The following is a 15,736-nucleotide window of genomic DNA, read 5'->3' as shown; positions in this document are numbered from 1 at the left end:
GCCACGGACTCTGTGACTGGCCGGAGTTTCGCGACGTTACTCCCGCACATGTGCACGGGAGCCGTCTGTCACAGCACACGCTTGGGGAAGAAATGGCACGGTGGTCCGTTTCTTCACAGCGCATGTGCCGATGACAACATCTGCGCACTACAAGTGAAATATCTCCTAAACGGCGCACGTTATTCTAGGCTTGCCTATAGGTAAAAGTTATCAAAAAGGGTTACAACCACTTTAAATACTGATCTTAATGCCTGATGTGCATGGCCACATATTCTAATGTAGAACTTTGTTTAAAGGTAAAACAAAAATATGCTGTACACCTGTTAGTTTTTTTTTATGCCCATATGCATTAGGTCTTAAGGTAGTTAAATAGGAAGGACATGGCAAGTGATGGGATTCTTTTGTCTTCTATATGCAGCGGATATGTATGCATATATATTATGTTATTAGTATTTATTTAGCATTTTTTAGTGTGTACCCATGATTCTCACTTTGCAAAGTGTGCTGCCCACAGGCATAAAGGTGATGGTTTGCGTACTTATTAGAATACCAGAATTTCTTGTCTTCTTCACAAAATAAATAGAAACTCTCATGTCCATCACGGTTTATAATATAAGATAACTAATAAAATTCTTGCACTTTATGGCTGCCTGCAGGTACTTGCATTTATCCCCAGTTCCTCTGCTTGGGGGAGATCCTGAATCCCAGTTCCAGGCCGGGCACAGAGCCTCTTCAGTGTGAGAACCCGAGTGCTTTCACACTGGAGCGGTGCGCTTGCAGGACGGGGAAAAAAAGTCCTGCAAGCAGCATCTTCGGGGCAGTGCGGGAGCGGTGTATACACCGCTCCCAAAACGCCTGTGCCTGCAAAGCGCTTCTGCAGTGCTGCAACATGGGCACTTTTAACCCTTTCTTCGGCCGCTAGCTGGGTTAGAAGCATCCCGCTAGCACCCGAAAAGCATCGCTAAAATTACGGTAATTGCCGCTAAAACTAGTGCCGCTTTACTGCTAACACACCCCCGCCCCAGAGTGAAAGTAGATCTTTTGATAGAAAGAATATACCGTATTTGCCGGCGTATAAGGCGACTGGGCGTATAAGGCGACCCCCTAATTTCCCAACTAAAACGGTTTTGAGATATACTCGCTGTATAAGACGACCACCTTCAGGTGCTTCAGATGGAGGGTCAGGTGCCAGGTGGAGGGTCAGGTGCCAGATGGAGGTTCAGGTGCCAGATGGAGGGTCAGGTGCCAGATGGAAGGTCAGTTGCTTCAAACCAAAGCTCCGGTCGTGGATGGAGAGGTGGCCATGGAAGGAAGAAGTGCCAAGGGTAGCCGCATTCAGTAACATACTGTATACAGTATTACAGTATACCAGGCTGAGCCAATCACGGCAAGCAATGTATTCTATTAATGAATACAAAGCCTGCTCGGATTGGCTTTGAGATTCAGAGAGGCGCAGGCTGATGATATTACAGCCTCTGCCAATCCGAGCAGGCTTTGTATTCATTAATAGAATACATTGCCCACCGTGACTGGCAGAGGTTGGAACATCATCAGCCCGCGCCCCTCTGACTCAAAGCCAATCCGAGCAGGCTTTGTATCCATTAATAGAATACATCACTCGCCGTGATTGGCTCAGCAGACATTAATGCACATCTACTGGGCTGACATCCATATACCGGCATAGAAGACAACCCCTGATTTTTGGGGGATTTTTTTACCTATAAAAGGTCGTCCTATACGCCAGAAAATACGGTAATAATTTCTCCTCTTCTGTACTAAAAATGATTGATTCTTCTAAAGCAAATACACTTTTGCACACTGGTACCGACTAGTATTCCAATGTTTCTCTTCTCCTTCAAGTTCTCTCCATCAGTCTGCTAATGGAGAGGGACAGGGGAGGGTCAAACAAGGATGATGTGGGGACAACAGACATCCTGCTTATAAACTGATGACGTCATTGGTTGTTAGGATGCCAGTGTCTAGAAAGTCGTACTGGTGCACAGTGAAAACCTGTGGCATTGTGTAAGTAAGGCAGGCTTATCCACCTGCTGGCTTGTATACAATTTTTGATAAATTTTTAGGTCTTTTGCAGGGAAGAACCCTCAAGGGACCCCCAGGGTGCCTGGGCACCATTGTTGAAAAAGGCTGCACTCTAGTGAGACTTGCTTATAAAGGCATTTAGATATTTGCATAACTCCTCCCAGGAACCAGCCCACTGCTTGCATCAGGTCCAAGTGCTCTGTTTTCAGGAAACTATAAACCCCACCCTACTGGCCCCTCCCACCAATCGTGAACTGCTTGCATTGCATATAAAAGCAAAGAGACCCAATGATAACATCGCTGGTTCTAAAACAAGGTATGTAATGAAAATGGAAACGTTTTATTTAAAAATGTCGTTCGCATTGGAGGGGCCATAGGAGGTGCAAAATATAAGCAGATTACGCTTCAGCTTTTCAGCATAAGAAGAAACCAAAGGAAAATGAGCACACACTGGGGGTTATTTACGAAAGGCAAATCCACTTTGCACTTGAAAGTGCACTGAAAGTACACTTGGAAGTGCAGTCGCTGTAAATCTGGGGGTAGATCTGAAATGAGGGGAAGCTCTGCTGATTTTATTATCCAATCACGTGCAAACTAAAGTGCTGTTTTTTATTTTCCTTGCATGTCCCCCTCGGATCTACAGCGACTGCACTTCCAAGTGCACTTTGCACATGTAGTTTGCACTTGCACTTACTGTTTTTATTAGTTAATCGAAAGCCAGAATGACAAATACAAGTGCATGTTTCCAGCTCTCATAGCGTGTACCTTCCACCTTGAGTTAAACATTCCCTGAGTTCTCTCCTCGTCTCCCTTGGAGCGAAACCGCAGCGCTGGTTACTGGAATCTTCTGGCATGCAGGAACTTTCTCTATCCTTGGAGTTTACCATTGTTGGCAAAAATGCCAGTAGGCCAAGAAACAAAACTGTCCATGTGTTATTTATTAAAGAGAAAATAAAAAGGATTTGAATCATTGTTTATATCTATTTTGTTTAACCACTTGACCACTGGGCACTTAAACACCCTTAATAACCAGACCAATTTTCAGCTTTCGGTGCTCTCGCATTTTGAATGACAATTACTCAGTCATGCAACACTGGACCTATATGAAATTTTTGTCCTTTTTTTCACACAAATAGAGCTTTCTTTTGGTGGTATTTAATCACCGCTGGGTTTTTTATTTTTTGTGCTATAAAGGAAAAAATACCGAAAATTCTGTAAAAAAATGAATTTTTCTTTGTTTCTGTTAGAAAATTTAGCAGATTAGTAATTTTTTCTTCATAAATTTTGGCCAAAATTTATACTACTACATATCTTTGGTAAAAATAAGTACAAATTGGTGGATATTATTTGGTCTTTGTGAAAGTTATAGAGTCCACAAGCTATGGTGCCAATATCTGAAAACTGATCACACCTGAAGTACTGACGGCCTATTTCAATTCTTGAGACCCTAACATGGCAGAAAAGTACAAATACCCCCCAAATTACCCCTTTTTGGAAAGAAGACATTCCAAGGTATTTAGTAAGAGGCATGATGAGTTTTTTGAAGTTGTCATTTTTTCCCACAATTCTTTGCAAAATCAAGATTTTTTTTACTTTTTTTTTTTTTCACAAAATTGTCATATTATCAGGTTATTTCTCACACACAGCATATGCATACCACAAATTACACCCCAAAACACATTCTGCTATTACTCCCGAGTATGGCGATACCACATGTGTGAGACTTTTACACAGTGTGGCCACATACAGAGGCCCAACATGCAGGGAGCGCCATCAGGTGTTCTGGAGCATCCAGGACAATTCTGACATTTCTCTCCTACATGTAAAAATCATCATTTATTTGCTAGAAAATTACATAGAACTCCAAAACATTATATATGTTTTTTTAGCAAACACCCTGGAGAATACAATGGTGGTCTTTGCAACTTTTTATCTCGCACGGTATTTGCGCAGTAATTTTTCGAATGCTTTTTTTTGGAAAAAAAAACAGTTTTGGGCTTAAAAAAAAAAAAAAAAACAGTAAAGTTAGCCCAATTTTTCCATAATGTGAAAGATGAAGTTACGCTGAGTAAATAGATACCTAATATGTCACTCTTCAAAATTGCACACGCTCGTGGAATGGCGCCAAACGTCGCTACTTAAAAATCCCCATAGGCGACAATTAAATTTTTTTTTTACTGGTTATATGTTTTGAGTTACAGAGGAGGTCTAGGGCTAGAATTATTGCTCTCGCTCTAACGTTCGCAGCGATACCTCACATGTGTGGTTTGAACACCGTTTTCATATGTGGGCGGGACTTACGTATGCGTTCGCTTCTGCATGCGAGCACATGGGGACAGGGGCGCTTTTAAAAAAAACCTTTTTTTTTATTGTTCATTTTACTTTATTTATTTTAGTTTGACATTTTTTTCCCCAAAAAAAATTTTTTTGATCACTTTTATTCCTATTACAAGGAATGTAAACATCCCTTGTAATAGGAATATGGCATGACAGGTCCTCTTTACAGTGAGATGTGGGGTCAATAAGACCCCGCATCTCACCTCTAAGCTGGGAAGCCTGAAAAAAAAAAAAAAAAAAAAAAGATTGTCTTTGATCGTATTAGCGATTCGATAGAAGCACCGGAGGGCGGCGGGGGGGGGGATGTCTATGGCTGGGTATTGCAGGGTATCACCGACTATGGCTGGGTATCTCAGAGTATGGCGTTGCAGAGTATTGCATTGCAGGGTATTGGCGGGTGTTGCAGAGCATTGCAGAGTATTAGCGGGTGTTGCAGAGCATTGCAGAGTGTTGCAGGGTATTGGCGGGTGTTGCAGGGTATTGGCGGGTGTTGCAGGGTATTGCAGAGTGTTGCAGGGTATTGCAGAGTGTTGCAGGGTATTGCAGAGTGTTGCAGGGTATTGCAGAGTGTTGCAGGGTATTGCAAAGCGTTGCGGAGTGTTGCAGGGCGTTGCGGAGTGTTGCAGGGCGTTGCGGAGTGCTGCAGGGCGTTGCGGAGTGTTGCAGGGCGTTGCGGAGTGCTGCAGGGCGTTGCGGAGTGCTGCAGGGCGTTGCGGAGTGCTGCAGGGCGTTGCGGAGTGCTGCAGGGCGTTGCGGAGTGCTGCAGGGCGTTGCGGAGTGCTGCAGGGCGTTGCGGAGTGCTGCAGGGCGTTGCGGAGTGTTGCAGGGTATTGCAGAGCGTTGCAGGGTATTGCAAGGTATTGCAGAGTGTTGCAGGGTATTGCAGAGTGTTGCAGGGTATTGCGGAGTGTTGCAGGGTATTGCGGAGTGTTGCAGGGTATTGCGGAGTGTTGCAAGGTGTTGCGGAGTGTGGCAGGGTATTGCAGAGTGTTGCAGGGCATTGCAGAGCGTTGCAGGGCATTGCGGAGCGTTTCAGGGCATTGCAGAGCGTTGCAGGGCAATGCAGAGTGTTGCAGGGCAATGCAGAGTGTTGCAGGGTAATGCAGAGTGTTGCAGAGTGTTGCAGGGTAATGCAGAGTGTTGCAGGGTAATGCAGAGTGTTGCAGGGTAATGCAGAGTGTTGCAGGGTAATGCAGAGTGTTGCAGGGTAATGCAGAGTAATGGGGGTATTGCAGAGTAATGGGGGTATTGCAGAGTAATGCAGAGTAATGGGGGTATTGCAGAGTAATGCAGAGTAATGGCAGGCTATTGCAGAGTGTTGGCAGGGAATTGAGGGGTTAAATTTCGGTGCGCAGCGATGTGGGCACTGCAGATGCAGCCCACATCGCTGCTGACACCGATCTCTTCCCCCTCCGCTGTACCGATCGGTACAGAGAGGGGGAGGGAGGAACCGGCGTCATAACATGACGCCGGTTTGTTTACAAGTGATCACTCCGTCATTTGACGGAGCGATCACGTGGTAAACGGCCGCGCTGAGCGGCCGTTTACCGTGATTCGTGATGCGCCGGGTCCTGTGGACCCGGCGGTCACGGATGCTCTCGAGTGCGCGCCCCAGGGGGCGCGCGAGAGCAGAATTCTGGGAGGCCGTTAATTAACGGCCTCTCACAGTTAAACAACCGCCCTGAAGCCGTTAATCGGCAATGGGCGGTTGTTAAGTGGTTAAAATGTATGAATTAAAAAAAAAACCCTGCATGACATTACAAAATATAGCAATGTGTGGTCTTGTCATTGCTCCAGAGCAACTTTCTCCTTCCCCAGTCTGACCTGATCTGGCTATCCAATAGGTACTGAGACAAAACCCTAAACCCTAATGCCGAGTACACACGATCGGAATTCTCGTCGGAAAAAGCTCTGATGGTTTTCCCGACGGAATTGCGGCGGAATTCTGCTCAAGCTGTCTTGTCTACACACGGTCACATCAAATTCCGATCATTTATAACCAGGTGACGTAAAACACGTACGACATGACTAGAAAAAGGAAGTTCAATAGCCAGTAGCTTCTGTCTCGTAGTTGAATCTGAGCATGTGTGATTTTTGGCGTGTCAGAATTGCATACACATGATCGGAATTACCGATAGAAAGTTTTTCCTTCGGGAAAATTGAGAACATGCTATCAATTTTTGGCTGGCGGAAATTCGGACACCTAAATTCCGATGGAGCATACACACGGTCGCATTTTCCAATGAAAAGCTCTCATTGATTTTTTTCTGTCCGCAATTTCGATCTAGTGTACACGGCATAAGGCCATTTTCACACTGAGGCGCTTTACAGGCGTTTTAGCATTAAAAATATTGCCTGAAAAGCGCCCCTCCTGTCACTCCAGTGTAAAAGCCCGAGTGCTTTCACATTGGAGTGGAGCGCTTGCAGGACGCTAGAAAAAGTCCTGCAAGCAGTATCTTTAGGGCAGTGTAGGAGCGGCAGCGGCACTTTGCGGGCACCTTTAACCCTTTATTGGAGGCTAGCGGGGGTTAAAAGCCCCCTGCTAAAACTAGCGCCGCTTTACCGCTGACACCTCCACCACCTCATTGTGAAAGTGCCCTAAAGTATGGTTACATTTTCAGCTATTAATATCCCTACAAAGGCAGACAGGAATCATAGTTGGTGGCATCTAGCAGTTTTGTACATTTTTTTTTTATTATTATTTGTTAACCACTTAAGGATCGGGCCTATTTTTCAAACTTGTAGTTTACAAGTTAAAACAATTTTTTTTTGCTAGAAAATTACTTAGAAGCATCATACTATATATATATATATATATATATATATATATATATATATATATATATATATATATATATAATTTAATTTTTTTTTTTCAGACACCTGAGACTTAAATGGCAGTTGTTGCATAACCTTATGTCACTCCGTATTTGCACAGCGGTCAATTAAAAAAAAAATACACTTTTTTAAATAAAAAAAATATGAAAACAGTAAAGTTAGCTCATTTTTTTCTGTTTTTGTGAAAGATAATGTTACGCCGAATAAATTGATACCCAACATGTCACGCTTAAAAATTTGACCCTTAAAAATCTCCATAGAAGCAGTTTAAAAATTTCTACAGGTTACCGGTTTTGAGTTACAGTGGAGTTCTTCTACTGGAATTATTGCTTTTACGCTAACAATCGCAGCGATACCTCACATCTGTGGTTTGAACATCGTTTACATATGCAGGCGCAACTTGCGTTTGCTTCCGCTCGCGAGCACGGCAGAACAGGGCGATTTACATTTTATTTTTCTTATTTTTTTATTTTTATGCTGTCCCTTTTATATATACCGGTATATATTAACAAAAAAAAACAAAATTGGGTCACTTTTATTCCTATTATAAGGAATGTAAACATCCCTTGTAATAGAAAAAAAGAATTACAGGACCTCTTTAATGTGAGATCTGGGGTCAAAAAGACCTGAGATCTCATATTTACACTTGAATGAAAAAAAAAAAAATATTTCCCCTTGAAGGCCATTGGGGTGGAAGTGACGCTTGAGGCCGCATCCATCATCCAACCTCATTGAGTCAAGTAGGGGTCATCATTCCCTCACTCGGCTCACAGCCTCTGAGGTGATGAGCTGAAAGGATTGGATCAGCTCTGCCGGAACGCGGCAGAAGGGGGATAGGCACCTCTCCCGCAGCTGATAAAAGTGATCTCGTGGTGAATCCGCCGCGGAGACCACTTTTATCTTAAAGAGGACTGCCGCCATTCAAGAGAATACCGGGGTTATGGCAGTGATCTACGTCAAAATAACGTCGTACAATGATGGTGGTTTGCAGTAAGTGTTTAATAATGTTCATAACTATAAAAAATATATATATATATATATATTAGTAAAAAAAATTTGGGCAGGTAAATATGAAATAGTACATAGGAATATAATAGTGTTTTGTCCAACCAACAGGTAGAGCTCTCAGCTCTTATTGACATGCTGTACAGTCAGAGCAAGGGAATTCTTTAGTCTTGTGTTAACATTTTATTTGATATATTTTTAGAAAGCATTCATTTAAAAATATTCAATCTTAAAAAAATAAATAAAATTGATCAAAAGACTGATTGCCCTTTCACACCTAAGGCAGTAAAGATGCAGTTGGATACATTTTGCACTGATACTGCATAGACAGTACAAAATCAAGGTAATCATATGGGCATTATTCACATTATTGCAGTGCAGTACAGTCGAACAAAAGTAGAGCATGCTGCATTTTTCCGCACCACAAATGCGCAATAATGCATGTGAATGCACTGCAATGCATCTCAGTGCACATAGAAGCCCAGGGAAAGAAAGAAGGAAGGAAGTGACCACACAGGACAAATGGAGATAGAAAAATGCGCACCAACTGCATGTAAAACGCGCAATAAAATGCATGTATCTCTACAAGGAAAAACGCAGTAGATGTACAGTTTCTAGTGTGAATGACCCCTGATGGTTTCCAATCTAAAGCACAAATTACTTCCAGGGACAATGGGGTTGATTTGCTAAAGGCAAATAAACTGTGCACTTTTCAGTTGCTCCAGAGCTAAGTAAATGAGCAGAAGCTCTGCTGACTTCCATCATCCAATCATGTGCGAGCAAAAATGTTTTTTTTTTTTTTTTCTTTACCTTGCATGTGATTGGGTATTCTTTACAAAGTGAAGCTTTACCTCATTTACTAAGCTTTGGAGCACCTGCAAAGTGCACAGTTTATTTGCCTTTAGCAAATCAACCCCATTGTCCCTGGAAGTAATTTGTGCTTTGGATTAGAAACCATCAGGGCCCAATCACACTAGAAACTGCACATCCACTGCGTTTTTCCTTGTAGAGATACATGCATTTGATGTGCGTTTTACATGCAGTTGGTGCAAAGTGCACGGTCTATTTGCCTTTAGTAAATCAACCCCAATGTACCCCTGAGCCAGAGTAGCTACATTTGTAAAGGTAAACTCTGTGTTTTGACCCCTTTTTGTTGCATTATAGATTCTATACAGATATGTGTCTTCAGTGGATACACCTCTTAAATGAATGGCAGGGATGTTTAGCAGTTGTGTATTTTACTCTTTACTATAGGCATAGACAGCCTGACACTTTGTCTGCAGAACTACAAGCCCCAGCATACTTTGTCAGGTTCCATTTTACCATGTGGACATTTAAATTGACACAATTTAGCACATTCCTTGTTTTCATCCGTTGCATGTTATCACTTTAAGTCTTTTGCCAGTGAACGTCACATGCAAATCCAGAGGGACCGGTCCAGTGGCATTCTCTGACTTTGAAAAGAAAGCGCCACCATAAGGCACTGTGTATACAATGCGGTATCGTATAAATAAACATTTACATAAATATACAAGGACTGAGTGTAGAAAAGCAGGGGGAAAACACAAAAGTTTGTTTAAATGGTTATGGTGTTCTCAGCTGAGTCTCGGTTGATGGGCTAAATACGCCAGCGCTGGAAACAATGAAATATCCATATTGATTTTTCTGTCCAGAAATGGTATAAGCAGCATCAATCTTGGCACCAGGACGCTTGTACAGTCCATTAGGTTTATTCATGTCCTGACAGAGGAGGAGGCCTCCTTGAAGGAGAATGGAACCTTCTGATCGGACCAAATAAAGTGTCAACTGGAACGGATGGTAGAAGCCTACAGACGAAAGCAGAATTACCATTAATGAACCTTAGCTGTAATAGAGGACTAGCAAGGGTGGTCATAAGACAATTTTTTTTTTTTTTTTTTTTTTTTTTTTTTTTATACTTGTAAAAGTAATATTTTCTATTTGTAGTTTTGGAAATATATATATATGTGTGTGTGTGTGTGTATATGTGTATATATATATATATATATATATATATATATATAATGAGTGTGTACATGGTGTCAGCCATGTTGGTCATTGCAGATGCATGCAAAATTGAACCCTTATCTATTAGCAGAATTATGCAGTCAGGCTGCATGTAAAAGTAAAGAATATGTGAGTTTTTTTTTATTGAAATTGTTTAATGTGTAAATGCCTTACTGCTATACAAAACTGCCCTGAGCCTGCAGCAGGTTAAAGACCCAAACCACTAGTCTCACACACACAGTAAAGCAGTCTGGGTCTCTAGTGGTCAGACATGCCCCCTGCACAGTGCTTCAATCAGGAACCCTCATTCTCCCTGGAGCACTGTGGAGAAATGTGAGAAGATGCCAGACTGCAGCGCTATCTGTGGGAGCAGCACTCTACATCTTCAAACCCAATTGTAGTCAACTGCATATGCAGTAATAAATATGACCCTTCCATTTAACTTTTCACTATTAAGTGCTTCTGCAAAGATTAAAATACCATGTGCTTATAACAACATAAGAGGGACATACTGAGGCTCTGACAAAGCAGTGGCCCGGCTCTCTAGAGGTCTGACAAGCCCCCCTTCCAAACACTGCACCAATCAATAGCACTTTTCAGAGTGATAGACCACTGGAGACCAGAGCGATCCAAGTCTTCAGTGTGGCTGGCAGAACACATGCTCTAACTCATCGCTTAGAATGTTTGAGACTGGTCCTGCACACTTTCCAGGCCAGAAGGTTCCTTCCTCAGGAGAAAATTTTGACTTTGAGGTCTCACATTTAATTTATTCAATCCAGATGCCCCTGACCCCTCTGCTTCTGCATTAGGGTTTTGGGGCTGATGGTAGCCTCCTTCGAGGCAGTTCGATTTACCCAATTCCACTGCAGACATTTGCAGCAAACATCCTGTCATCATGGGGCAAGTTGACTGTGTTTTAGGAAAACTGGTTCAATTGACGTCCAGGTCTAGACTGTACTTGAGTTTGTGGCTCCAGGATCGGGCAGTGGAGTTGGAGAATTTGTGTCTCCCTGTGTTATGGATGATCCTGGCAAACGGATGCCAGCCTGTCTGGCTGGAGGAGGGGGAAGTCCTGGGTGATCTGGTTTCCCTGTTGGTCTAACCTGTTGGAAGACCATCTGATTCGGATCCAGTCGAAGAAGGCCACAGCAGTGGTATACATCAGTTATCAGGGAGAAACCATAGGTTTTGTTGCAGCAAGAGGGGTAGAGCAAATCCTGTCCTAGGCAGAACTTTGTTCCAGCCTTACCAGCCGTTACATTCTTGGTGTATACAATTGCTGGATTTCCTCAACCATCAGTGTCTGCACCTGGATTGCCTCCAAAACCGTAGGTAGAGGAACGCCAGATTTCCAGGTTGGACAACAAAGTGGACAGGCTTGTATCTAGGTCCATGTTTACAGAAGGTAGACTTTTAGTGATGCCAGCTATGGATATTAGGTTCCTCAAGCTCCAATTTGAACTGCAGGCAGTCCCCCATTGTTTTTCTTTTATGTTGGGCCTATTAGTGGATGTTTTCTGTAATGCCTACCCCCTCAGTTGGACTGCTTTTGGATGCCTGAAGGTTTAAAGTGGTTGTAAAGGTAGAAGTTTTTTTTACCATTGGCTCACAGCCAGTGAGCAAGGGGGTGGGGACGAGACACACGGTGTATGTGTGTGTGTGTGTGTGTGTGTGTGTGTGTGTCTCGCATGAGTGCCCCCATAGCAAATGGCTTTCTATGAGTGCACTTGGCAGGAGGAAGGAGCCAAGAGTGCTGACAGGGGAACCCGCAAAGAGAAGGATCGGGGCTGATTTGTGCAAAACGACTGCACAGAACAAGTAAGTATAACATTAGTTATGTTAAAATAAAAATAAAATGTACAATCACTTTTAAAACCTTCTGTCTCTCAGTGGGGGTGAGAGAAAATTGAATTTTTCTACTTGACGTAAACAACTTTTCTTAAAGCGCAGTGAAAGACACAGGTACCACACCGCTTTATTTATGACTATGCTCTTGGTACTGGGTTTCCAACAAAATTGAGGTATGCTGGTAGTAGGATGGCGTTATACTGGAACACAATTGTTAGGTTATTCTGAGAAATTTAAAAAGCTCTTCCATTAGAAACTTTAGAAAAAAAAAATCACGGTATTGCTTATGTTGGCATTCAGAAAATGAAACGTACTTGTTTTAGAAGGTGAAGTAGTTGTTCCCTCTGCTTTGCCATCTGTTCCTTTTGACGTGCAGCTTCCTGTGTGAGTACTTGTAATAGTAAACTCTGCCTTTCCACCTTATCCTGGAGGTAATAAGTTGAGGTTAAGAGAAGGAGTCAGTATAGGGGAGCAATAGTCTTATCGAGCAGCAGACATATTGAGGTGCAGACACTTACCTTTATGTCAGGCATGGTCCACTCCTTCACCTGTGCTTTTTGCTGTAGCTCCTGAACCCTGTTCCCCAGATCGCCATATTCTGTTTGAATCCTCCTCAGATCTTGCTCCATTCTTTGCACGAGGCTCTTTCCTTCTTGCTCTTCTCTCTGTAAGGGAAATCATAGAGCTTAGGACAATCTGATTCTTGTTTGCAATTGAGGAAACGCCAATTGCAGAGATTATTACATTGTTTATAATCAAATATCAAAATGCCTTGTAGTGTTCTGATAGAGGCCTGACCAACTTAGACCTCAAAAGGCAGCTTTGAAGACCTTTTCCTAGGCAATAGAGTGCCGAAAACCCTTTCTTTAAATAAACCTGTTGTGCTGTTAAGTTCAACTTTCTGCAGAAGTTTAAAGCAGTTATTTCTCAATGACGATGATACCTACGTGAGCTGCTTGGGTGCCCCAAAATCCAGGGAAATCTATTTAGTAAATATCAACTTAAGCATAGAAAAGCTCTGTCTGGCCCTACTGCACACCATGCTGTTGGTGATTGAAGCTGCTCATTGCATCAAGGAACCAACAGTGTGATCAGGAAGGCAGAAGGCAAGAATCACAGCTTGCCCTTTTCATACTTCCAAATACTTGGTAAGAGAACACCCTACTTTTCCAAACGCTCAGTACGTGGTAATAGATGTCTAAAGGTTCAAGATGCCACTTTCGACTGTTGCGGATGGTTTAAATCAAGGCAGGACATAGATGATGTGAATTTCTTTGCTGAAACCGCGGGTTGCAGGAAAGAAATTAGCAGGATTCCCCTATCAACACAGACAGTGTTCACAAGGGAATCTCTCTGCCGAACAATTGTCTAGGAGAACACAGTGATTATTGCTAGCAGCTATAGCAGCCGCTAGTGATAATCGCAACTGAAACCAGTAGGCTGGTTGTACCCAAGTTGATCGATCCATGAACTTGGTAAATTCAGCCTGCCCACACTTTGTTTTGAATCTTGGCCAATTCAGGAAAGAAATTTGTATGATTCCCCTGTCAACACAGACAGTGCTCACAGGGGAATCCCTCCTGCCGAACAGTTGTCTAGGAGAAGACAGTGATTATTGCTAGCAGCTATCGCAGCCACTAGTGATAATCGCAACTGAATCCAACAGGCTGGTTGTATCCAAGTTGATCGATCAATGAACTTATTACATTCAGCCTGCCCATATATGGTTCAAATCAGCAGGAGCCAGCCGAGATTCGAACTGTCTATGGCCAGCCAAACTCCAGGCAAAATCTCGAAACAAACTCTTCATTGGGCAAAAAGGATATACATTCCCTTTGTGTGCGCAGAATGCCTTTGCAAACCTAGACATTACCTTGTAAATTTAGCAGTGACATCATCACTGTCTTGTACATAGCCTGTATAGCGAGCAGAGCAGTGGGAGGGGCCCAGCAGCTCCACCCACTAGAGGAGGGGGCAGAGACAAGACCAGTCATCCTGCACAAGGAGAGAGAGCAGCAGCCACTGGTCTTTATTTCAGAAGCTCCTACACTGTATTTCTACACAGAGCTGTAAAAAAAATATATATATATATTATGCACACCAAGATTCAAGGAAGAGTACTCCTGACTCTTATAGTAAGACAATATTTGTTTAGCCTGGATTTCAGCTTGAGGTTATTTGATATTACAACAGTGAACAGCTAATGCTTTTAAGGAAGTGCCATGAATAGAGTACAGAAAGATTGAACAATTTACATGAAAGAAAACCAGCCATCTTATTACATGCAATAGGTGTACCTAGAACCCAGCGTGTCCTCTAGAACAGCTCTATTCTATAGTTGATGTCTTGTTGCCGTGAGCATACACGGCATTGACTTACAAAATATCTTGTACAATGTCAAAGAGACCTGTTTGAAATGAATGGTACTTTACCTGGAGTCTCTCGGCCTCCACACCAAGCCGTTTCCTCACTTGCCTGGCTCTTGAAACCTCTGCTTTTAGCTTCTCCATGGTCTGCTCTTGCCTTGCTAGCCTACCCGCAATCTTGTGCAGTTTCCCATTGGTGGAGCTGTAGGTGTCTGTCAACGCTTCACCCAGCTGGATTGTCCCATATACAAGTACATTGAACTCCTCTTGCAGCGCAGGCCTTCTGTGTTCATTTCCCAGGGAGAAGGGCAGCACTAAGGCAAACAGCAGGAGCAGCATAGTGTGCAGTGACTGGAGAGCTTGGAGTGAGGAGCACACAGGGCAGGTGTCCCAACTATGAGACGTGTGAGCAGGGAGGATGTGCTATGAAGGCTTGGATTATGTAAGATGTATTGGATATTTCAACAGCTAGAGGGTGAGGAGTCAGGATCAGCTGTCTGCCTCCGTCATGTCTGTAAAGCACACATTCTTGGTTTATGTCTTTACCTAAAAGTCGTTTTTATTTTGACTTTTACATTTATACTTCCTGTGAAATATTTTCATAAGGGTGTACAGACTTTGTACGTTTTCTGTTTCGATAGTTTTATTGCTGCTTTCAGCACAGGCTGTGCTTGATTAGCTGCAGTGGAAGTCAGGGGAGATGTTGGGGGTCTAATTAGATCCCCAGTGTCTCCATAAGGAGGACCTGTCACCTGCCTAGTGCTGTCACAGAGGGCAGTTGTGATAGCAAATAAAGAAAATAAATTAAATCATGTAAAACAAGTTATAAATGATATAAAATAAATATAATAAAAAAAAAAATGTAAAGCACCCTCATTAACCCCAGTACACACCCTAATTTAATCTCGCAGAGTAGGGTGAGCACTTAGAAGTGAACCTAAGTTGTGCCACACGTGACGTATCGCTGTAAATGTTCGAGTGAGAGCAGTAATTCTAGGGCTATAGTTCACAGTTAAAGAGGAAGTAAACCCTGATGGGTTTACTTCCTCTTTCATTCCCTGCAAAGGCAAAGCATAATGGACTACTATGCATAGTAGCCCATTATGTGTCACTTACCTGACACAGGAGCCAGCGAAGTCGCCGCTGTCCCCTGTAGTCCGCTGCATTCATCTTGCTGGTGGCGTCTCGCAGCTCCGCCGTGGTCATTCGGCGAAGCCGCGATGACGTCACTCCCGCGCATGCGCACGGGAGCCGACACGCGCGGCAGATCCATTGTT

At 43.1% G+C, this 15,736-nt stretch overlaps 2 protein-coding genes across 8 annotated transcripts in view; one reads left to right on the top strand and one right to left on the bottom strand.

Annotated features, from left to right (window-relative positions):
• Positions 1-15,736, top strand: part of DOCK6 (dedicator of cytokinesis 6) — a 245,972-nt gene that overhangs the window by 140,308 nt on the left and 89,928 nt on the right. The gene's annotated exons all lie outside the window — the stretch shown is intronic.
• On the bottom strand, positions 8,391-14,945 carry ANGPTL8 (angiopoietin like 8). Its single transcript, XM_077470302.1, has 4 exons — positions 14,526-14,945; positions 12,612-12,758; positions 12,408-12,518; positions 8,391-10,046 (listed from the first exon to the last, which is right to left on the bottom strand). The coding sequence occupies exons 1-4, from the start codon at positions 14,796-14,798 to the stop codon at positions 10,023-10,025; spliced, it is 555 nt and encodes a 184-aa protein (XP_077326428.1). The 5' UTR covers positions 14,799-14,945; the 3' UTR covers positions 8,391-10,022.

This window comes from Lithobates pipiens, unplaced genomic scaffold, assembly GCF_037356315.1.
Source record: "Lithobates pipiens isolate NorthernLeopardFrog02 unplaced genomic scaffold, aLitPip1_a1.2 Scaffold_8, whole genome shotgun sequence".
Taxonomy (NCBI): domain Eukaryota; kingdom Metazoa; phylum Chordata; class Amphibia; order Anura; family Ranidae; genus Lithobates; species Lithobates pipiens.
This window is presented reverse-complemented; position numbering and strand designations above follow the sequence as displayed.